Genomic DNA, 19664 nt, shown 5'->3' on the forward strand with positions numbered 1-19664 from the left:
GGCTCTGTGTCCTATGGCCCCATCTCCTGTATCCAATGTTCCTTCCACAGGGAACTTCTCAATACTTCTCAGTTACACCTGCATTGACTCAGAGTGTTGGCACACATGATTCCTGCCCCTGGAATTTTCTCCCTCCCTCTGGTCCCTTCGTCTGGGAAACTCCTATTCACGCTTAGAGCCCGGTTCATTCAGCACCTCCTCATCGTGGCTTTCCTCAAATTCCCCAAAGAGGAGCTAGTTTCGTAGTCTCTTTATGTTTCTGTTGTAACACTTAACATGCTTTATCATGATTTATTTATTTACAAGTTTGTTAAATAATACATGCTTTAGGACTAGTGCCATGCAGTATTCATCTCTGTCGCCACAGAACCTAGCACAGCCCCAGACATGGAGGGCACTCAAATGTTTGCTAAATGACTGAAATGATGGCCATGTGGGCAGACAACCGTGAAATATGGGCAGTGGGCTCTGAGAATTAAGAAAATGGCATTCAGTGTTGAAGTCAAACAAAATACAAACTTAATGATATAATTATTATTAAGCTACACTGTAAGTAGGCATGAATGGAGAGCAGTTTGCATAGATGACTATAACACCACCGTTATATAAATCCAATTCTTAAATAGTTTTTCTTTTCTTGCTTTGCACTTATTCAAATCGGTGATACCTGATAAAATGGATAATTTAACCTTAATTACATACGTATAAGGACATACATGTACATACAATGCTAATTACTGTTATTATTGGAAGCCAAAAAATTTCTAAACCATGGGATGCATTTGGGAATTAAAGTGTATAATAATGTTTACGTGTGTGTGTTTGTGTGTGCGTGTGAGTGAGAGAGAGGGAGAGAGAGAGAGACAGAGAATGAGAATTACTAAAGGTGACCCAAGTCAATGGAAATAATGTTACCAAACCAGCAAGAACCAGAAGTGCCTGGAGGGAATTCTCCAGTTACTTAAGATTCAAAGGTGTGTGTATGAGGAGAAAATGCCACATATTTCACAAAGACAAAGGTGGGTGTGGACCCAAACCAGATGGCCTGTCTAAAGTCCCCTGTGACTCAGCACAGACTCAGAAGGCAAAAATGCAAGGCCATGATGAGGACAACGTGAGGTGGAACTTTTCTGACAAGAGACTTCAACAGAAGCTTCTGCCACAGCCAGTCCTTCCCTAACCCCTTGTGAGGGGGACTGACTGCCAATGAGCGGAAAGCAGTGAATGGTAACTAATTCTATGGGTGTGCCCTAAATTCAAGGGAGTGGGCATCGTTTTTGATATCAATAAATATTTCCATTGGTATATCATGCCAGTTATCTATTTATTCATCATCCTGGTCATTAAAAGCTGCTTGCCTCAGGCCCACAGAGTTTCTAGAAGTCTCTTTTGAGAACAGGGAAAGATGGGCAAGGGAATCTGTGTCTCTGGCCAAGCATCTTCCCAGACAGCTCCCTTTGCCTCCCAGCATCCACTGAGGGTGTCTCAGCTGCCTGCCACCAGGGGTGGGCGTGGGTGGTCTGCCTCCTCCTCTCTGCCAAGCAAACACATGCCTGGAACCCTGAAGAAGGGTCCGTCAGTTCCTTATTCCAGGTGCATAAGTGACAGACTCCAAACCACACAGAGCCAGGGAGTGAGCTGATGAAGATTTACGGTTGTGTGTGCTTGATCTAACTGCACCATTCACAGAGAGGTCTTTCCTCCCAGCCAGAGGAGGGTGTCCCCTACAGACACTGTCTTATTTTCCCATGACACCCTTCCTCTACGAGCCCAGTGCTTCATCCATTTTGACTAAGTTGACAGATAAAATACAGGTCACCCAGTTAAATTAGAACTTCAGATAAACAATGAATACTTTATTAAATATATGGATGTTCCAAATATTTCATGGACATTCTCATACTAAAACATTATTTGTGATCTGTCTGGAATTCAAATTTAACTGGGCTTCTTGTATTTTTATTTGCTAAATCTGACAACCTCACTTTTAACGCCTCCTCACCCACCAGTGTCCCCACCTCTTCTCTTTTCCCAGTCTGTGGGTCTCCTTCTTCTGTAGCAAGCCCCCAATCTTCTCTTAGACTTTGGACATCTCCACCGCCTCCTGCAAGATTGTCTATCGCACATGTTCTGTCTTCCTACTTCCCCTCCATTGCTCAGTGGGAGGAGAAGAAGCTTAGCGTCTGAAGATAGATGTGAGGAAAGGACTTTGGGTATGGGGTGGCCCTGCTCCCCATTTGTCACCTTGCTTTTGTTCTTTCAGGTTTCCCTTCCCCACGTTTGATGAGACAAAGTGTCTATAACTACCATGTCTTGCACAGCATGGTCAATCCCTTGCCAAGAGTCCTCAACTGGGTCTAGGATGAGATGTAGCTTTTGGACCTTATGCTAAAAGACAGCCTTCCCCTCCCTGACCTTGAGTCACATTTCAAAGTGCTCATCCCATTACTTAGTCTTGGGATTGCAATGGTCAGGGCAAGGGCAGTCTCACCAGTCCACCATGCTTGCATTGGCCCTCTCTCCTTGTTCTACATTCCCTTCTTTCTAACTGCTGGACAATGCCCCCCACTCCACACCCAGTCTCTCCCCAGTGCCATATGTGCCATGAAAATTAATAAATGAAAACCTCATTTAAAATCGAGTCAGGAGGCCAGAAGAGAGAACTCTCATGCACATGCCACTTAACACACACTATAGACTCCAACAGGAAGAGACTTACCTTGCATCTCCCACAGGAGGTGATACTACTTACTACCCCAGCAGAAGGAAGGGAGAAATTCCTCCTTGCCTAGCAACAGCTCAGCCAAAGAGAGACTTACATAACTCAGCCAATGAAAAGCCACCACACTTAGAACTCCCAGTCTCCTCCAGTGGACTCTTCCTTTACAACAGCCCTCCCAACATCATAAAAGAACATTTCTCTCCTTTGTTTCTCTGGATTTGCCTGTGGTTCACCACAGACCGCATGTCCTGTATTGCAATTCTTTGCTGTTCCCCAGTAAACCCATTCTGCTGGTGAAATAACTGGCTGTTTATTTGTTTTAGGTCAACAGTGTTTAATTATTTTTATTTAAATTTTTATTTTTTAAATTAATAATCTTTGTTTTTTTTAAGAGTAGTGTTATGTTCACAGCAAAATTGAGCCAAAAGTACAGAGTTCCCACATATCCCCTTCCCCCCACACACTTACAACCTCCTCCACTATTAACATCCCCCACCAGAGTGCATTTGTTACAATTGATGAACCTACATCATTATCACCCAAAGTCCATAGTTTACATTAGGGTTCACTCTCGGTGTTGTACATTCTACGGGTTTTGACAAATGTATAATGATATGCATCCACCATTGTAACATCATACAGAGTATTTTCACTGCCCTAAAAATCCTCTGTGCTCTCCCTATTCATCCTTTCCTCTCCTCTAATCCCTAGCAACCACTAATCTTTTTACTGTCCCCATAGTTTCGCCTTTTCCAGAATGTCATTCTTGGAATCATAAGGTATGTAGCTTTTTCAGCTCAGCTTCTTTCACACAATAATATGCACTTAAGGTTCCTCCATGTCTTTTCATGGCTTGATAGCGCATATCTTTTTAGTGCCAAACAATATTCCATTCTCTGGATGTACCATAGTTTATCTAGTCATCTGTTGAAAGACATCTTGGTTACTTCCAAGTTTCGGCAATTATGAACAAAGCTACTATAACCATATGTGTACAGGTTTTTGTGTGGACATAAGTTTTCTACCTCTTTGGGTAAATACCAAAAAGTGCAATTGCTGGATCATATAGTAAGAGTATGTTTAGTTTTGTAAGAAACTGTCAGAATGTCTTTGAAAGTGCTGTACCATTTTGCATTCCCAGCAACAATGAATGAGAGTTCCTTTTGCCCCACATCCTTACCAGTGTTTCGTGTTTTCAGCGTTCTAGATTTTGGCCATTCTAAGAGGTGCACAGAGGTATTTCATTTTTTTTCTTTTGGTGAGGAAGATTGGCCCTGAGCTAACATTTGTTGCCAATCCTCCTCTTTTTGCTTGAGGAAGACTGACCCTGAGCTAACATCTGTGGCAATCTTCTTCTATTTCATATGTGGGTCACCACCACAGCATGGCTTGATGAGTGATGCAGGTCCACGGCCAGGAACCAAACCCAGGCCACCAAAGTGGAGCACGCTGAACTTAACCACTAGGCCACGAGGCTGACCTATCGGGGTCTATTGCTGGGCTTTCTCTTCTGTTCTACTGATTTATTTGTCTGTTCTTTTGTCAACACCACACTGTCTTGATTACTGTAGCTTATAAAGTACTTAGCTTAAAATTAAGTCTTGAAGTTGGGTAGTGTAGGTCCTCTGACTTTCTTTTTCTACTTCAATGTTGAGTTGGCTATTCTGGGTCTTTTGCCTCTCCATATAAACTTTAGAATCAGTTTTTCAATATCTGTAAATAATTTGCTGGGATTTTGTTTGGGATTGTGTTGAATCTATAGATCAAGTTGGGAAGAACTAACATCTTGACCGTATTGAGTCTTCCTATCCATGAACATGGAATATCTCTCCATTTATTTAGTTCTTTGAGATCTTTCATCAGTTTTGTAGTTTTCCTTATATAGCTCTTGTACATATTTTGCTAGATTTATACCTAAGTATTTCATTCTGGGGGTTGCTAATGTAAATGGTAATGTGTTTTTAATTTCAAATTCCATTTCTTCATTGCTGGTATATAGGAAAGCAATTGACTTTTGTACGTTAATCCTGTATCCTACAATCTTGCTATAATTGCCTATTAGTTCCAGGAGCTTTGTTTTGTTTTGTTTTTTATCGATTCTTTTGGATTTTCTACATAGATGATCATGTCATCTGTGAACAATGACAGTTTTATTTCTTCCTTCCCAATCTGTGTACATTTTATTTCTTTTTTTTGTCTTATTGAATTATTTAGGATTTATAGTATGATGTTGAAAAGCAGTGGTGAGAGGTGAGATTCTTGCCTTGTTCTTGACCTTAGCTGGAAAGCTTTGAGTTTCTTATCATTAAGTTTGATGTTGCTATAGGTTTTTTGCAGATTTTTTTTTATCTGTGGAAGTTCCTAGTTTGCTGAGAGTTTTCATCATAAATGGGTGTTTGATTTTGTCGAATGCTTTTTCTGCATTCATTGATGCGATCAATTGATTTTTCTTCTTTAGTCTGTTGATGTCATAGATTACATTAATTGGTTTTTGAATGTTGAACCAGCCTTGCATACATGGGATAAATACCACTTGATTACAGTGTATAATTCTTTTTATTCATTGTTGGATTTGATTTGCTAATATTTTGTTGAGGATCTTTGAATCTATGTTCATGAGAGATATTGGTGTATACTTTTCTTTTTTTGTGATGTCTTTTTCAGGCTTTGGTATTATGGTGATACTGGCCTCATAGAATGAGTCAGGAAGTATTCCTTCTGCTTCAATCTTCTGAAAGAGATTATAGAGAATTGGTAGAATTTCTTCCTGAGATGTTTGGTAGAATTAACCAGTTAACTGATTTGGGCTATGTGCTTAATTTTTGATAAATGAATACTGGGATAAAATGAATGTGGTTTTATATGGAGACTTGATTACACTTTGGAGGGTAAAGCCACAGCCTTGTACACATGAGAGGGGATTCATCTGTTAGGAGAAGTCATTCTCTATGTAAAGCAGACTGTTTGGAGTCGCTGCTCAGATCAAAGATCATGTTTCGCTGGGAACTTTCTCCAACACCACTTGTTCACTTACAAGAGTGAGCCTGAGCACCAGGTTTGTGACATGTGACCTCCTTTCCTACCCTATGGCCACACTTGATTGGACCAGGGATGGACAATTGACATAAGCTGGACCAATCAGATTCTCTCTTCACTGATTTGGGATTTAGGACCAAATGGCAGGTACCCAGTTTCTGCATAGAGTTGGAATTGAGGTGCTCTAGACACAGGCATTGTGGACCAGTTGTTGTTGGAGTCGTTACACCAGGTAGGTGTAAAGTTCTGCCTGCTAGGAGAAAAGGACAAGGTGGAAACTGATCAGGTTGCTGGAAACAAGCAGAGTGGGCCTGAGGAACTGTGGGGTGGAGAAGCTCAAAAGACTCCGCCTGGGGCCCAGGGAAGGTCAGAAAAAGTGTATCAGGGGTTGCGTACCCCAGGTCTAAGGATGGGGTGGGTGGCATGCTTCTCGAGTTGGTTCCCGGTAACGGAGCTGAAACGGCTTAACCCCTCCTCCAGGGAACACAGGCAGTGGGGACAGGAACCAAACAGGAAAAGGCACTGCGTATTTATACTCTTGAAACTGATGGACAAAGACCAGCAAGGAGGGAGGGGTCCTCGGAGAGAGTGGGGGATGCTCCATATGGGGGCATGTCTACCATCCTCCTCAGAAGGCATGGCCTTGGCTTGTGTTGCCGGGAGGGGAAGAAAGTGATGTGGAGGCTGAAGTGAGGATCCAAGTCTGGGCTGGAGCAATTGAACTTCCTGACATGGAGTAACTGAGGGCTGAAGCAGGACTGGGTCCAACCCACCTCTGCTCCTCCACCCCCTGTGCCTAGCCCTTCAGCCACCAGAGGAAAATCACGAATGGAATCCATGGCTTTGGAAACACAAGTCAGAAAGATTTTACTTAAATAGACTTTAATTAGAAGTAAACTGAAGAGTTTTGAGCGCAAATGCATTTTGGTTTTTAACTTAGAGCCATCACCCCATTATTAACTCCGGTATGTGCACGTGTGTGCGTGTGTGTGTGTGTGTGTGTGTGTGTGTGTGTGTGTGTGTAGGTCAGTGTCCTCGTGGGTATGTTTGTGTGAGAATCCATTCATTTATGTAGCAGGTCTTTATGGCCTCTTCCTGTCCGCCTCTGAGTCTACTGACAAGGTGTGGTCTTGTCTTTATTATTATTCATTCCCATTATTTACTCTCTTCGAAGAATCCTGAATCGCCTTCAGTCACCTTCCTTTTTCCAGTCTCCCCAAAGCCAGGGCGCCTGGAAGTGGGCAGGTGAGGCTGGGGTGGGTCCTGAGGTATCTAGGCCACAGCTGCCCCTTTGGGGCGAGGCCTCAGCTTTCCGAGTCCAGGGGGTAGGAGTACTGTGCCCCGGAGCAGCCCCAGAAGCGCAGGACCAGAAATACCACGACCCCCAGCAGCAAGAGGGCGCCAAGGGCCCCAAACAGGATCCCGAAGAAGGCGCCGAGTTTCACGCTCAGGCGCTCACAGCGCTCGCCCCACGGCGTGTAGATGGAGAAGGGCACACACCTGGGGACAGAGAGAGGGGACGCGATCAGCAGCGGGGGAGGCGGGTTCCCAGCCTCCCCAACCCCTCCCCTGCGCCCGGGCCAGACGAGGTTTTCCCCAACAGGCCGGGCCCCTCTCTGGGGAAAGAGGCGGAGTCAGCCCTGGGGCGGGGATGAAGCGGGGCCACTGCGTAACGAGGCAGGCGCGGGTGAGAATCCACCCAGGCTCAGCTCCACCGGGACAGCGGGAGGGGGCAGGGCCGGCCACAGGGGAGCATGCGCACTCACAAACCCAGCCCCGCCCCCGAAAGCTGCGCCAGGCCCTCGGCTCCAGCCGCCCTCCTTGGACCCTGGAGAGGAGAGGGCTGGGGCGTTCTGGAACTGCAGTGGGGACGAGGGTGGACGGAGGGCGCTGACACGGCGGGAGGCCCGGGTGGCGCTGCCCTTCTCCTCCTTAGCAGGCCTGCAGACCTAGTGCGCCCCTTCACGGGAGCCCTCAAACTGCTGATGGACCAGCGAGACAGTACCGCGCCAGTCTCAGAGGGCCTCTCCTGACTGGTTCCCTTAAGGAGGGGCTGGGCCGGGCCTAGACACAAGACCACGCCTTCTTCTTCTGCAAGGAGACAGCAGGGGGTCCACCGGAGAAGCAAAATCAGGTGGAAGAGTTTGGCTTTGGAACCGGTATCCTGCCACTCTTTAAAATGGTCATAATACCCACCGAGCAGCTAGTCTGAGTTTCTGAAGTAATATAGCATCCTTATTCTCTACACAGAGTGGGCACTCATACATCTTCTTTTCTATTGTCCCTTTTTCCCTGATCCCTGTTCTCTCAATTACAAAGGGAACCATCCTAACTTTCAGACACGGTGGGGTACCACGGCATTTCTGGACCCTTTGCGGTGTCTTTGCCCAGCTTGGACTCACAGCACTGCCGTCGGCCTCCTGCCCACTCACCTGCAGTGGGGTCCTTGGGGCAGGTGCTGGCATCGACCTCCGTGCTCACAGTAGCCCTGACTGCACGGGGACACGCAGGTGAGGCCGCTGTGGGGGCCGTAGACCAGGCGGTAGCCGTCGTAGCCATCGCATTTGAAGTAAGTCTCCAGCGTGCTCACGTTCACTGTGAGGTAGGACACAGATGAACACGGAAAGCAATCGATTAACCCTAAATCTATGCCTTTTCAATCTAGAATTCCACTTTCAGGCATTTATCCCGAGAAATAATTGGAAAAGCTCACAAATACGTACACGCAGGGATGTCCAGAGTAGCATGGTTTATAAAAGCAGCAACTTTTAACAGAAGAGGTTTTGTTACATAGGGAATATTGTGTAACCAATAAGCACCACGGGATGGGAAATGCTTTGGTTTAAGAGCATATGCTTCCAAGTCAGCCAGACCTGAGTTGACTCTACTACTAACTAGTTGTGTGATTTGGGGGAAATTTCTTAACTCTTTCAGCCTCAGTTTCCTTATCTTTACAAGGAAACAGTAGGGCCGGCCCCATGGCTTAGCGGTTAAGTGCGCGCGCTCGGCTACTGGCGGCCTGTGTTCGGATCCCGGGCGCGCACCAACGCACCGCTCATCTGGCCATGTTGAGGCCGTGTCCCACATACAGCAACTAGAAGGATGTGCAACTATGACATACAGCTATTTACTGGGGCTTTGGGGAAAAAAAGGAGGAGGACTGGCAACAGATGTTATCTCAGAGCCGGTCTTCCTCAGCAAAAAGAGGAGGATTAGCATGGATGTTAGCTCAGGGCTGATCTTTCTCACACACACAAAAAATGGTTGTTATTTAAAAAAAAATAAAAAAAATAAAAGGAAACTAATAATAACACCCACCTTGCTGTGAAGTTTAAATGAGATAATAACATGCAGAGTAGTCAGTCCACTGCCTGACACAGTAACCACTCAATGCAGAGTCACTGTGAGTACAACATTCTATTTAAACTATATTATAACACACTATATTAAAACATATTAAAAAATAATATATCAAATGGGAATATGTACACAATATACAGGGTAATATGTTCACAATTGTTTAAGTGATAAGGAGGTTATCAAACATTAGGTATAATTTGATCCCTTTATTGTAAAAAAAAATTGATATGTGTGAAGGTTCCTATGCATAAAAGAAAATTCAGAAGGATATGTGCAAAATGGATTTGTCTCTGGGGATTGGGATTACAGGTGAGTTTTTTCTCTTCTTTTTGTTAATTTGTGTTTCCTAAAGTTTCTACAATAAACATTGTACTTGCATAACAAAAATTGTGGGGGTTTCTTGTTTTTTTTTAACAAAAGGCAGAGGCAGATCTGGGGTAGTTGTTCCCTTATGCCCATCCCTCCTCCCTACCACACACACATAGTTCAGAGGATTTCACACTGTGGCCCCAGGAGGGGGAAGGCTTAGCCCGCATGCTTCTAAGAGCTTCTAAGAAGCTCTTGTTGGTCCTGGACCTAAGTAATACTGCATCTTCTATTGGGTTTGGCATGTTCTCTGTCTCACTCCTCACACAGGGTGGACTATTACTTTCCTTCTCCAGCAAGCTTGCCAACCTATCTCATTCCCATTCCGGGATAATCAGGGGCTGTCAGAGCTGACAGCGACCTCAGAAATCTCATCTCATTTTCCAGATGGGGGTGTTGAGGGCTGGATTGGGGATGGCTTTTGCACAGGGTCACACCCTTTCAGGGAGGAGATATCTCTGCCGCTGGGCCAGGTCTCCAGTCTTCAACTTAATATCCTGCAGCTGGAGGGCAAAGGCAAAAGGGATCTCCTTGTTTGCGTTTATGAAATGCAATGGCATTTTAACAAAATCATTAACAATTTTATGAAAAGAAAGAAAACCATTAGCTTTGATGGTCAGGAAGGCAGCAGTTGGAGTAATTGCTCTGTGATACTGTACACACGGGGATTCACCAAGCAGTATTTTGTGTTCCTGCTCTTGAACCTAGAAAGCTGGTAGGTACACTGTTTACAATTTCTGTCAAAAATTACAAACAAAAAAGCTAAATTAACTTGCTTCTTGTCTGTGCCCTCTGGAGAATACTTTTCTGCCGTGGGTTTGTGTGGGTTGAAGATCTGTGACAGGCTCCCTCCATGTACCTCCTCCCTTAGCTAGCCCCGACTGTCCCCAAGATAGTGACTCACGAGCCATCACACTGCGCACGTCTCCCCTGGAGAGGGGGTGGAAGACCACGTTGTTCCTGGGCCCCTCACTTCTCTTCCACCTCCCGTGCGGGGTCTGGAGTAAGAAGGCCTCCACTACTGCATCCATCAGCTGGTTGTTCAGGAAGTCAATGACGGGACCCCGAGGGCGGTACTGGAATACCGAGATGACCTTCCAGTGTTGAAGGGTGCTTCCTGAGGCCAGTGCTTGGGTGGGATTGCTGTGTGGGAGGGGCACAGTGAGAAGCTAAGTCAGGGGTGAGGGGGAGGAGCCGGGGACCAGGCGGGGACAGTCCCACTTACATTTGTTCCACGATGCTGTTCCAGAGAAAGGCTCGCACTTCCAGGTTTCGCAGTCTGTAGGCCACCTAGGGCAGAGGGGGTTGTGGGTGGTGGGGGTGAGGCCCAGTCCAGAGAGGAGACCCCTCCCACTTTAATGCATCTATTCATCCCTGTATGCTTCTTTCTTTGAATGTGAGCCCCAGGACCCCCAGAACATTTCTCATTCATTTTTACATCCCCACACCCCAGCCTAGCCCCGTGACTGGAGCGGGTCCCTGCTTAACAAAAGTTTGTTGGTGAGTGAAGGACTTTACATACCAACCCCCCACACCCTCTCTGCCTCTTATTATGAGGGGAGAATCTGAAAAGAATGGCCCCTACCTTGCCTCTGATCCCTGACTCACCCACTCATTCTCTACCGGCATGTATATTGAACGTGGATTATGTTTAGTCAGACCTAGGGGGTGGTCAGGCACTGGGGATGTCAAGGTGACTTAGGAATAGTCCATACTCCAAGACCCACAGACAAATGTCAACAGATGTTACCATGGAGTGCTGTATTAGTAGTAGTAGGAATTATTACTATTATAATTTTTGAACACTTACTGTGTTTCAGGCACCGTGCTGAGTGCTTTACATACATTATCATTTAAACACTGACACAACCCACTGACATAGGTCCTATTATTATTTCTATTTTTACAGATGAGACATCAAATAATTTATCTAATTATTACCCCTGCTCTAGTGAGCGGTAGAGCTGGGATTTGAACCCAAGTAGGTTTCTAGAGCCTCAATAACTCAACTACTGTGTTCCTTTGCCTGTGACTAAGGAATGGACAGGGGCATGGAAGCCAGGGAGAGGGGGGCCCCTGGTTCCCTCTGGGAAGTCAGGGAAGGCTTCCTGGAGGTGAAATGCCTTCTCGTGTTTCTTCCATGTAATATACCCAAGTGCAGGTCTCGAGGGATGCTCAGAAGAATACACTGGGGTGATGCGGCCGCCTTAAAGTCTGTTCATTGTGAGCTGCTTATTCCAACCCCCTCCCAGGTCCCTGACCTGGGGCTTCCTGCCTTCCTCACCTCCCCTCCACCCCAGGGGACTCCAGCCTCCTCTGGCAATTGAATCTAGATGGATGATGAGATGCAGAACACACAAGCGATGGCTAAGGCCCCACCCGGAATATGCCCAGACCCGCCTCCCCACCCAGAGCTGGTCTGTAGCACTGACCGAGGCGTTGACCTCTGCTATGGAGGCATTTTCTTCTTCACTCAGTGAGAGCTGGATGACTCTTAAGGGACGCTCTGGAGATGGGAGAAGCAGATTCATAATCACCTCACGGGTTTACCCAGACTTACCCAGGGAGGCCATTGGGCCATTCAGGGAGACCACCACATTCCACAGGGACAGGTCACCAGAGGAATCAGGAGAAGTGGCCGAGTCTGCTGACCCTCACCTAGTGCTCGTTCAACTACGGTCAGGGCTTCCCTGACTCTCGTCTCGCTGAGCCGGGAGGTGACCTGCAGTCTTTGCTCAGCAGACTGCTCAGGCCCATGGTTCCTGTGGGACAGCTGCCCCCGACTAGCTCCCACAGCCTGCAACTTACCACCCCCTGAGAGTAACTGGAGTTCTGTCCTGTGAGTTTGAGGGACTTAGCCCTGGCCCTCAGAGTTCCCCAGCTTCCCCCAGGGCGAGAGAAGTGTGGAGGTGGGGATGACGGGGGCATCTGGTGGTACCTAGACTGACAGTTGGGGTGAAACTGTTCCCAGCCAAGAGGCAGCGGGTGTCGGTGAAGGCTGGGGGGCAGGTGCAGGCGGGCTGACAGTCCTCAGTCTGGGAGATGTAGCAGTGGCCGTCATTGTAGCAATAATTCACAGGGCAGGACTTGTTCTGACAGAGTAAGGAGTTCTCCAGAGCTACAGAGGGAGCAGAGAGGTCAGCAACACCAGGCTGGGCAGCAGGGTGGAGCCGCCAGCCCATGGAAAGCTGCTCCTAGGACAGGCTTGGTTTCTTTCCCCCAAAACCCACTCAATCTGTGTTTTGCTTGTGGGCCACTCTGAACCCCAAACTATCCTTCTCCCTTTGCCAGACATTTCTCTGCTGGGCAACCCGTTTCCTCTGCCAGGTAGGTATCCTCCCACTTCTGCTGAGGGAATGGAGTGTTTATCAGACCCTCCGCATCAAGAAAAGACCCAGAAGGCTGGAGGGAGAAGGGCCCATCAGCCTGCTTTCCCAATTCCATCCCCTTTTCTGCCTGTATAAGGCTGTGGTTCTACCCACTCTGGCCTCTGCTCAGAAGACACAGTGGTCTCTAGATTTCATGTGGGTGCCTTAGGGGGCTTGGTGGAGGCCTCACTGAGGTCTCGCTCATCATGACTCCAGTGGCTCAGAGGGGGAGAAACAGAGTGGTGGGAAGAGGACTCCGAGGGAAAAATGAGGACCCTTGCCACCAGATGCCCATGGCCGCCCCTCCAAATGCCCTGACTGGGAGATATGGAGACCCCGGGCCTTGCATCTCTAAAGACCCTGAGAAGCCTGAGGGCCCCAGCTTGCCTCTGGTTCCCTGGCTGCTGCTGGAAGTCTCCACCCTTCTCCAGGCCATCTTCAGTGTTTTGACCTGGGTCATCCCCATCAGTGCCTCAGGGCTGCTCTGCCCTGGCCTCTCCCCGATGCCTGTACAATCTCTTCTCCTTTAGAGTCACACCTTACCATACCCACCCATACTGAGCATCCTCAAGACTGGCTGGAAAGGGGAGAGAAACGGTTTGCCCTTGGCTGTCCTGGGCCCTCGAGGTGTCACCTGTCCCCAGAACCTCCTCCTGCCAGGGCGCTGCTCTGGCTCACCTGCACAGTGACGCCCATCCCCAGTCAGGTGGGGAGGGCAGGCCTCGCAGCCCCTCCCAGGAATGCACTTCACATTCGGGAAGCACTGCTCCTCACAGAGGTCCCTGGAGCGATCGCAATAGAGGCCAAAGGTGTTCTCATCACACTTGCAGCCGGCCACCTGGAATGGGTTGCTGATCACTGGACAGCCAAGAGGCTGAACGATTAAGGGCTTCTGGGGGTTTGCGTGTTGATCCCTTTGGTCTGAGAACCCATGGACCCTGAGTCCTGTCTAAATTCTACCAGCATCTACTGAGCACCTGCTTGACCCGGCCCTGGGCCTGCACATCCCTGCGCAAAGGCACACCACCCTGCCGCCCACTCGGCCTCCCTGGGGCATCCTTCCCCTGACCCCTCTGCCTGCCCCTGCACGGGATCTCAGCCTCCTCCCTCTCACACTGTATCTCCTTGCCTGGAAGGATTTCTCGAGTAAGACGGGGGCTAAATAAATATTCTTCTGTCCCTTGAAAACGGGATCCCACGTAAGCTGCAGTTTCCCACACTACCTTCCTTTGCTGACTCCCAAACCAAGAAGACGGAGCCTCACTGCTCAGCACACTGAGAACACACAGGAACCAGAACAACAACTGGAAAGGTCACGGTTCTGGGAAGCTCCTGGAGCTCCCTGGTCTCTCTTTTCAGACTTCCCTACTGAGACGACTCTGGAAATCTCCCTACAATGGATCCTGCCAACGTGTTCTACTTCCAGGACTGCATATTTCGGGATATTTAGAATAATACATTGATTTTAATCTCTGTTTTTCCTGCTTTGTATTTTTTTCCTTTTCCCCCTAGGCTCCCCCACCTCTATCCCTTTCAAGTAGGAATTCTCTGTTCACACCTCAGGAGAAGGGTGTGCATGTATAAGGGGTGAAAGGAGTGGTGGGGTATTGCCAACCAAACACTTTCCTTTCTGGCTATCCCTTTACAACCAAAAATATAAAAATTTTAAGAAGTAGATGGGGCAAGAGTCACAGACTTAGGGCAAGAAACTTGAATGGAGAAGGGTTTTCTCCAAACTGAAAAAGAGATGCTTCTTTTAGTTGGAGGGAAAGAGTAAAATAGAAAACAAAGGCATTGGGGGATGCCGAAGGTGTCCCCTGCACCTCTCTTCCCAACACTACGATGATGAGACCCCGGAGAGAAATGGCTGTGCAGTACTTCTAGGCAGATGGGACCTTAAGCCACCTTACAAAAGGTTTCCTGTGTCTTAGCAAGGCACAGAAGCCACAGAGCAGCTCCCTGGGTCTGAAGAGCGGGGAGCACGGATCTTGTGATCTCTGTAGACTCCCGCCCAGGGACCACACAGACACCTTCCTACCCCACACTTCAATGCCTGTTCCAGAACCGTGGAGCTGGGAGCCACTGGGGAACTCTAAGAAAGGCTGAGGTGGAAGTGTCCTGCTAGCCTGGCAGAATGAGAAGTGGGAGATAAAAATTCAGTTGAGCTATAAGCAGTAAAGAAAGTTCTGTTTCTTATACAGGTAAGTTTGTGGCCTGAGATTGATATCTGCTCTACTCACCTACCACAGCTCCACCCACTACCCAATGCACACGTCACCACAGAGGAGCTGAATCAAGACACCCCTTTAATTCCCTCTTCCTTTCCCCCCACCACAGAGACCTCCCTCCCACCCTCGCCCCAACACTCACCTCCAGGGAGGAATTGCCCGCCCGGCTGGTGTGGTTATATAAACACTGGCTCTCTGCCTTGCAGGCACAGACCACTGTCTTTGGCTGGAGTACAGATGACAGGTTGTCCTTGACACTTCTTGCTAGAATCTCCAGAGTGAATGGTTCCACCGACGTTGGTGTCCATAGCAATGTCCCATTCTCTGCCCCAGGGAAGACGAGATCATTGAGAGCCAGGATCCTCGTCTGCTCTGCTGTCTGACATGTCCTGGCATCTAATACCCTGAGTGCTGATGCTGGACTTTCCCCACCCCTCTCAGACCACCCCTTAAATCTCATCAGGCATTTCCTTGAGCAAGGCTGGTTTCCTGGGATGACCTTGGTCACGCCCCAAGCTGGAGGTAGCACCAGACCAACTAACTGACTGTAGGGTGGAACTCCACAGAGGGGAAGGCAGTTGCCCCCTGAAGAGACCCCAAAGGGCAACCCTGCCTGGGCCTGCACCAGGATGGGACATCCAGGGGGATGGAGGATGAAGGCCAGGATTCTTCCAACACTTCCCCAAGCTACACTGTGGGCCAAACTGGCTTCAACAGCAGCCCTATCTCTTGCCCTGATTTCTCGCCCACCCCTCTTACTTCCAGGACCCTTGACCAGCCACCCCTTCAGACACCAGACTACAGTGAAACACTGCTACATATTAATAAGCACTCTTCTGATCAAACCTGTCTTATATTTTTCAAGAAAATGGGAAAGTCTCCTTAAAAGAGCAGGTTGAGAGGAGCTGATAGTAGGGAACAGAAAAGAGGAGCTTCCAGGCCATCACTCTTCAGGAGAGGAGCCCCATGGAGGACAAAATCTCCTGACGCCATTGTCTAGCACCTGGGAGGAAGCCACAGGAAGCATAAGGGTGCAGACAAAGCCACCCCTTCTTCTGCACAGAGAAATAAAATGAGGCAGAGAGGTGCTCAGAGCTCAGACTAAGGTCCCTAAGGGCTTTGGTTTAGCAACAAACAGACACCAGCATAATTAGTGCTGGCAACAGAACACAAGCTGCATCCCGTGGGCTTTGACTCTTTGACCCAGATCATGGTTACAGGCCTGGGAGTCTCCACACCATTCCTGACAGGGAGAGATGAAGCTTTGCTTGGTCCCAGCACAGAAAAGCAGACAAGGAGAGACAAAGTTAGGTAAACATGGTTGACAAACATAAAAATAGGGAGAAATGTACCAAACGAAGATATTCATATTTCTTTAAATCTTGTTCCACCTTATATCTTTCTTTTAATAGATATGAAAATGTTTTAAATTAGTATTTGTTAATCGTTATACTTTATTCTAATAATCTGGTGATTGCACAAAGATGATTAAAGATTATTGCATGTCACTAGATTGAGATGAAATGATCTTTAAAATCAGTTGTACGTGCCCAGAGTCAGTCTAGCTAGCTCGACAAATCGCCATAAGCCCATCACTAGTATTCACTGGGGGAACCTATTTGAATTATAGGGATCGTTCCTAAGAAATGCTTGTCCTGGATATTCCAATGGAAAAGTGACATAAAGTTGCACAGGACATAATGACGCAAAATAACCCAAAGCTTGACTCTGACCTCGTCCCCTATGTGTCCAGCCAAGCACTCTTACCAAAGAGCTTGATGTCGGGGTAGTTGTTTCTGAGAATGAACATGACATTAGAGCTGCTGGTGTACTGGATCAGCTTGGTTGTCCTCAAGTAGGCTTCCACCACACGATGACCTTCGATAGAGGGCGGATACTGATCTGAAGCACAAAGAGGGAATTTGGGGTTAGAGGCAGGACACTCTCTTCCCTTACGGGCCTCTTCTCTCTTTCTCTAGTCCTCTGGCTTGTGTAAGGCATTACCAGGGCTGTGACCCACCTCTGGAAGCAGGAATTATTTTGTGTACCTGCTCTCAGACCTCTGCAGAGCATGTCGGGTTGTACCGCCCACCTGGCCAAAATCTTTATTCTCTCTTTATCTTCTCCCCAAACAGGATTCATTTCAAGTTCTTTCCTGATCAGAGGGCCATGCTGGGCATGGTATGAAGTGAATCAGAGAACAGGGCTGTTCAGACCATCTCAGAGTTTTACCTTTGGAAGAGGGCTGAAACCATGAGGGTAATATCTATATGGGCACTGCATTTGTCAGGAAAAAGGGGGTCAAACCTTTCACTGGTCTCTGTTTTTTGGAGCCCTGCTATTTCCATTTCATTGTTTGTTCATTTGCTCATTCTGTCAGTCACTTAATACATATTTATTGAGCACCCACTGTGTGGCTGGCTCTGTGCTAGGTAGTGAGGACACAGCAATGAACAAATAATAAAAAAGATACTTATGAAAATTAGAAAATACGTTAGATAGTTATAAATGCTAAGGAGAAAAAATAAAGCAGGGAAGGCGAATAGGAAGTGTGGGTGAATGAAATTTTAGACAGGCTAGCCTAGAAAGGCATTGCTGAGAAGGAGACATTTGAATAGAGACTCGAAAGAGGTAAGAGGGGAGCCTGTGGCTGTCTGGGGGAAGGGCGTTCCAGGCAAAGAGAACGGCATGTGTGGAGTCTCGGAGTTGTGGGTGAGCCTGGCGTGTTTGCAGAACACAAAGAAGCCAGTGGGACTGGAGTGGAGGGAGTGAGGCGGGAGTACTAGGAGAAGAGTTTCCAGAGGCAATGGGGCCAGACTGGACAGGGCTGAGAAGGTCATCATAAGGACAGGGCGAGCTGGGGAGTTGTGGGAGGTTTGAGCAGAGGAATAACATGAGCAAGAGAATCTGTTAAATTTAAAAAATGAGTAGCTTAAAGGAGTGTCGTGGAAAGGGGGCTCCTCATCTGCCCTCTAATTCTGCAAACACCTCCCTGGGCCTCAGGTCACTTACTGAGGGTGGTGTTCATCAGCTGGTATTTTCTAAAGAGCATCCTGGTGTGCAGTCCAGTGCTTATGTTTCTTGTGGCCAGGGTATCATAGATGCATTGTGTATCTCCGTTACACTCGGACACCAAATTTTCACTCGAGGAGTTGTTTTGCAACAGTTGGGAAAAGAAGACAGGAGTGAAGTTGGAAGGCAGGTGGTCGTCCCTCTTGCCAAGGAGACTTGTTTCGTTGATTTTCCCTGTAACACATGAGGTGCAATGGTGGTGGTACCAGGGGTGGGACTCGAGCTATATTTCTGCTGTGTCCACCCCTTACTCTCATTTTATATGGCTTGGGGTGAGGGAGGGGGCGTGGAGAGACAGAGTGACTTCCTGCTTCTGGTCTGGAAATCCTTGCTCTGGTGAGTGAGGGGAACCCACTTCCCTCATCCTCTCTTCCAGATAGAGAGACGCTGGTGGGATGGGGGTGGAGGGGACAAATCTAGAGTGGCACCAGAATCCTCAGTGTCTCTTCCTGGCCTTTCCACCCCTCCCTCACAAAGGATGGAAGTCTGGTTCCCACAGGCCTGAGGGAGACAATGCCTGCAACTTCCTTCATCTTGGCCCTCCTCCATCTGCCCCGAGGTCTCTGAGGCCCAGACTCACAGGTCATTCCATAGTGAAAAAGCACCTCCTCAGAGCTCCCCGGGGGAATGGTGGAGCCATTGGGCATCCTGAAGTCGTCATCTGGATTGTCATTCCAGATCCCTGAGGGACAGAGTAGGAGGTCAGCCATCCTGGCACTATGGCTCTCCCCTTCCCTGGAGAGCATCCGATGGGTCACACTCAAGACGTGAGGGGGCCTGGAAGCCTCTTCCAGTTGCATCTGTTCTCAGTTGAGTTCTCCAACAGGAGGGAAGAGGACCGTAACCTCATAGCCTGCCCCTCTGTTTCAGGAGGGGAGGAGGAGAAAATGCAGGAGGAAGTGGAGGAAGAAGGGAGGAAATGTGGGGGATGGAGGAGGGGTGAGAGGGTGTGAGGCTGGAGGGAGGGGAAGGGTGGCTGCTGGCCCCACCCCCCTCAGAGCCCATCCTCGATGCCCCCTTTGCTGCCCTGGAATTGAGATTTAGGAGGACAGGATGTGAGCCTCAAAGGTAGCTGAAGAGGCCCCTCGTCCCTCCCTGTCAATTTGTGCCCTCAGGGTTCTCCTCCAAGGAGGCTGAGACAGGGAAACTCAGCCTGGGGTGTCTGCAGGCCAGGGGGAGAGGAAGCTGCCTGCAGCCTAGGGGTCCGAGCTCCTCCTGCTGCCTCAGCCTCAGAGACAGCGTCCAGCCTGCTTCTTACCCAGGAGGCCCTCTGTGCGGTGTTGATACTCCTCTGGGAGGTTGCAAGAGGCATGGAGGATGTTGGCGAGAGCAGTCACGGAGATGGTCACTGTCCCATCGAAGCTGGCTGACACCAGGGAGCCATTGCGGGTCATTATGACTCCGGTGGTGTTGAATGTCTCCTGGCCTAGAATGTTGGGAGACAGATGAGGAAGAAACCAACATCCCTGCAGGCCCCAGACTTGGCAGTTGTGAAGGTTCAAGATACAGAGA

The 19664-nt window shown here is 48.3% G+C and overlaps 1 protein-coding gene across 2 annotated transcripts in view; it reads right to left on the minus strand.

Moving 5' to 3' along the window:
- Positions 1–6761: 6761 nt before the first annotated feature.
- Positions 6762–19664, minus strand: part of MUC4 (mucin 4, cell surface associated) — a 79305-nt gene continuing 66402 nt past the window's right edge. For both annotated transcript variants that reach the window (XM_058555548.1, XM_058555547.1), the window contains 12 exons: positions 19411–19578; positions 18733–18834; positions 18093–18326; positions 16848–16982; positions 15223–15404; positions 13531–13690; positions 12423–12602; positions 11917–11990; positions 10710–10774; positions 10389–10627; positions 8191–8353; positions 6762–7258 (listed from right to left, as the gene is read on the minus strand). In XM_058555548.1, the coding sequence (XP_058411531.1) occupies positions 7063–7258; positions 8191–8353; positions 10389–10627; positions 10710–10774; positions 11917–11990; positions 12423–12602; positions 13531–13690; positions 15223–15404; positions 16848–16982; positions 18093–18326; positions 18733–18834; positions 19411–19578 (1898 nt within the window). In that variant the 3' untranslated portion in view covers positions 6762–7062. The remainder of the gene's footprint in view (positions 7259–8190; positions 8354–10388; positions 10628–10709; positions 10775–11916; positions 11991–12422; positions 12603–13530; positions 13691–15222; positions 15405–16847; positions 16983–18092; positions 18327–18732; positions 18835–19410; positions 19579–19664) is intronic.

This window comes from Diceros bicornis, chromosome 15 (assembly GCF_020826845.1).
Source record: "Diceros bicornis minor isolate mBicDic1 chromosome 15, mDicBic1.mat.cur, whole genome shotgun sequence".
NCBI classification, from domain to species: domain Eukaryota; kingdom Metazoa; phylum Chordata; class Mammalia; order Perissodactyla; family Rhinocerotidae; genus Diceros; species Diceros bicornis.